The 3,574-nt window shown below is 58.2% G+C and overlaps 1 protein-coding gene across 1 annotated transcript in view; it reads left to right on the forward strand.

The window, feature by feature from the left end:
- The window catches only part of DNASE1L3 (deoxyribonuclease 1 like 3), a 4,822-nt gene extending 1,500 nt beyond the window's left edge, over positions 1-3,322 (forward strand). Inside the window, exons 2-8 of the mRNA XM_026052632.1 lie at positions 358-446; positions 1,137-1,229; positions 1,413-1,525; positions 1,873-1,985; positions 2,370-2,527; positions 2,856-2,952; positions 3,200-3,322. Coding sequence (XP_025908417.1) covers positions 358-446; positions 1,137-1,229; positions 1,413-1,525; positions 1,873-1,985; positions 2,370-2,527; positions 2,856-2,952; positions 3,200-3,322 — 786 coding nt within the window. The remainder of the gene's footprint in view (positions 1-357; positions 447-1,136; positions 1,230-1,412; positions 1,526-1,872; positions 1,986-2,369; positions 2,528-2,855; positions 2,953-3,199) is intronic.
- Positions 3,323-3,574: the final 252 nt, after the last annotated feature.

Raw genomic sequence — 3,574 nt, forward strand, 5'->3', positions numbered from 1 at the left:
CGGCGGCGGGGGGAGCCCGGGGGGCCAAACGGCTGCAGGAGGAAGCGAGGCGCTGCAACGGAGCCTGGCGCTGCTGCCCGCCCTGCAGGCTCCTTATCCTCAGCAGGTGCACGAGTTTGCAAGCCAGCCCCGGGCGCGCGGCTCCCGGGTGCCCATCCCAGTGCCCGTTCCCGAGATGGGCACCGTGGGAAGGAGGAGGCTGGTGCCTCCCCCGCAGCGCGCCAGGGAGGCAGCCCCTGCACGCCTGCGATCTGCGCCGCACTTCTGCTTTCCCACAAATAGCCGCAGCTTCCCAACCGCTCTGAGCCTCTGAAACACGCTGAGCACCGAGCTGCCTTGTGCTCTTCCCTGCCGCAGGTCATTTCCCGCTGCGACATCATGTTGCTAATGGAAATAAAGGAAAACAACAACAGGATCTGCCCCCTCCTGATGGAGAAGCTGAACAGGTGAGGGGGGCGCTCCAGGCRGGGTTAATGCGGGCAGGGGCTGCAGGGACCCTCATGGAGAACCCGGCTCTTGCTCGCGGCCCACATCCCACCTGGGCTGATGATCTGCACTAGCGGCTACTTCCGAAGGTGACAAAATAAGTGGCTACAGGGAGAGATGCACGGAGGCAGGAGGCCAGGGCTAAGCCAGCTCCAGAGCTGCGTGCTAAATGTGCTTTAAAGCTGGTATTAGGAAGGCAGCTGCAGAGCTTCAAGGTCAATGCCCAAAGGAAAAGAGAATGAAGCAGAAGAGCCTCGCCCAGCTAGCACCGCAGTACGGGTGGAATTTGCCTTTCTGCACAGTTAGAAATTGGTTGCTGAACTAAAGATAATTGTGAGGCTTCCCTACCTGTAGCTTATGAGTCTAGAGAGAATAACAGTGTTAACCTGAGCAGAAGTGAGACCATCTAAAAAGACGCAACGGCAGAGGCTGTAAAAGGCACCCAGGGTGTAGAATAAAAGAGGAAGCAACAAAGAACATACCCAGACACAACTGATCCTCCGGACTTTGTGTGCAGAACCTCTCCCTGAAAGCCAGCAGGCTGTGGCTCATATGCTCGTGCATATGCACTCACTTAAGACTCACTTAAAATTAACGCAGCAGCCTTTTAAAAGACAGAAGCAAACAAAGCGACACCATTTTCTTTCCAGACGGTCGAAAGGACCCAAAGAAGATTACAGCTACGTGGTCAGCAAACGGCTGGGCAGGAACACCTACAAGGAGCAGTACGCCTTCATCTACAGGTAGGCGGCCGCGGTGGCGGACGGCACTGGGAGCACTGGCCGCGGGCCTGGGCCACCTCATCACTCCGGCACTCGGGGGGTTGTTCAGCCTTTCGCGCCCCTCAGCCTCCTCCAAGAGCCAGCGAGGCGCACTCCGCCTCCAGGAAATCCRCTGGGCTGCTTACACACTGACCTGTGTTGCAGGCAACACCTGGTGTCGGTGAAGCAGGTTTACCAGTACCCCGATCTGCAGCCGGGGGACGAGGATGCCTTCTCCAGAGAGCCCTTCATCGTCTGGTTCCTCTCGCCCAAAACGGGTGAGGTGCTTCCAAGCGCAGAGCCTCGCGCAGGGCCGGCCCCGCTGCGGCGCCGGCCGCCCGGGGCTCCGCAACGCTGCCCCAAGGAGCTCCGAGCAGCGGCACGGCCGGGATCTCGGAGCGCGGCTGCTTTGTCCCGCGCGGCACCGGGTCACGTAACCAGCAGCAGCCGATGCACAGCGCGGTGCAGCCGCACAGCCGCGGCCCCTGCTGCGCTGCCAAATGCAAGCTGCTTCTCCCTCAGAACAACACTCGCTTTCACATCAGTTGTGGTTTTATTTTTTTTCGGTTTTATGATTCATTATGTGTTTARCTGCTGTTTTTTCCTGTTTTGCCTTGTTTTTAAGATGTCAAAGAGTTTGCTATAATCCCCCTGCACACCACCCCAGAAACAGCAGTGCGGGAAATCGATGAGCTCTACGATGTGTATTTAGATGTGAAGCAGCGCTGGAAAAATAAGGTTCGTTAGGACCTTTGTGTTGCTCTACCTGCTTTGACTCTCATTCACCAGGAACAATGCTTAGAGATCTTGATCCTGAAACAGTGGATAGAAGCCCCTCATTTCTGGTATCGCCTTGACRTATTTTCATTGAGTCCTGCAGCTTTTACTCAGTGAACTTGATCTCTAGATGAAAGAGCCAGTTCCTTAAAATGGTCCCTTCGCTCGCTCCTCTCTTCCCCAGCTGGCCCCATCCTTGTCGATGTGCGAGCATGGCCTTCCCCAGGCAGCCCCTGCAACCCCTCACCTAAACTCTCCCTTTTGAACTGCCCTGGCTGTTTGCAATACCTGTCCATCTTAGAAGGCATTGCTGATCTTATTTTTGAAGAGCTTTTCTCCCTCCAGAACTTCATCTTCATGGGGGACTTCAACGCTGGCTGCAGCTACGTCCCCAAGAAGCAGTGGCAGAACATCCGCCTGAGAACCCAGCCGGAATTTGTCTGGCTGATCGGTGACCAGAACGACACCACGGTCAGGAGAAGCACCAGCTGCCCATATGACAGGTACGCAGAGCAAGGAACCCTTCCCTCCCTTAGGAAAAGAAAATCTTTGGAAAAGCGTCAGTGCTTATCACATAAAGCAAGTTGCACCTGAGGCTTTCCGGGATTAAAGAGAGCGCAGTGGGAGGCACTTCTGGTTAGGAGCACAAAGCATTCTGCAGAATCAGGGGTCTGCGGGGAAGAGCAGTGGCAAATCCTGCTGATCCAAGCAGWTTCCTCAGCCTGGACAAGGAACATCTCAGCATCCCAAAGTCGACGCTGCGGTTTTGCCGCTGAGCTGCTGCTCCGAGCGCTGCAGCGGCCGCTGAGGTGCACGGCGCTGCCCCTGCAGAATCGTGCTGAGCGGCGAGGCGCTCGTGGGGGCCGTGGTGCCGCGCTCGGCCGGCGTCTTTGACTTCCAGAGGGCGTTTCGGCTCACGGAGGAGCAGGTACGGCACAGCGCGGCGCGGCCGGCGGGGCGAGGGCCGAGCGGGACCCCTGCTCGCGAGCGGGCCTGAGCGCCGGCTAACCTGCAGCACCCGTGCCGAGGTGCTCGGGGCGTCACAAAGGCYGCTCGGAGGGACGTGCACCTTGGTGCAGAGCCTGGAAAACCCGCCCCGAGGAGGGCGCACGGCGCCGCCGCCAAGGGCTGCACGTTCCCCCGGGCATCCCCAGCACCTCCCTGCTCCCGCGCAGGCGCTGGGCATCAGCGACCACTTCCCCGTGGAGTTTGAGCTGAAGACCTCGGGCTGGCTGAAGGCGCCGCTTCCGAGGAAGAGGAGGCCGAGGAAGCAGCGCCGGCAGCCGCGGGCAGCGTGAGCGCCGGGCGCGGGCAGCGTGAGCGCAGCCAGCATGGTTATTTGGGGAAAATCCAGTATTTGGTTTAGATATTTCAGGTAAGAAGATGAGTTAAACTTTCACGTTATTTTACTCGCTGTAAGCACAGGGAGAATCAACCCACTAGAAACAGCGCATTAGATTGGCCATGCTGCTCTCAAATGCAAACGTGGATATTGCAAGAGCCAAATGCTGTGCTGGGAGCGCAGTGGGGGTCGAGGCCACCGCGCGTCC

This window comes from Nothoprocta perdicaria, unplaced genomic scaffold (assembly GCF_003342845.1).
Source record: "Nothoprocta perdicaria isolate Ctin4 unplaced genomic scaffold, notPer1 scaffold_9, whole genome shotgun sequence".
Classification (NCBI taxonomy): Eukaryota; Metazoa; Chordata; class Aves; order Tinamiformes; family Tinamidae; genus Nothoprocta; species Nothoprocta perdicaria.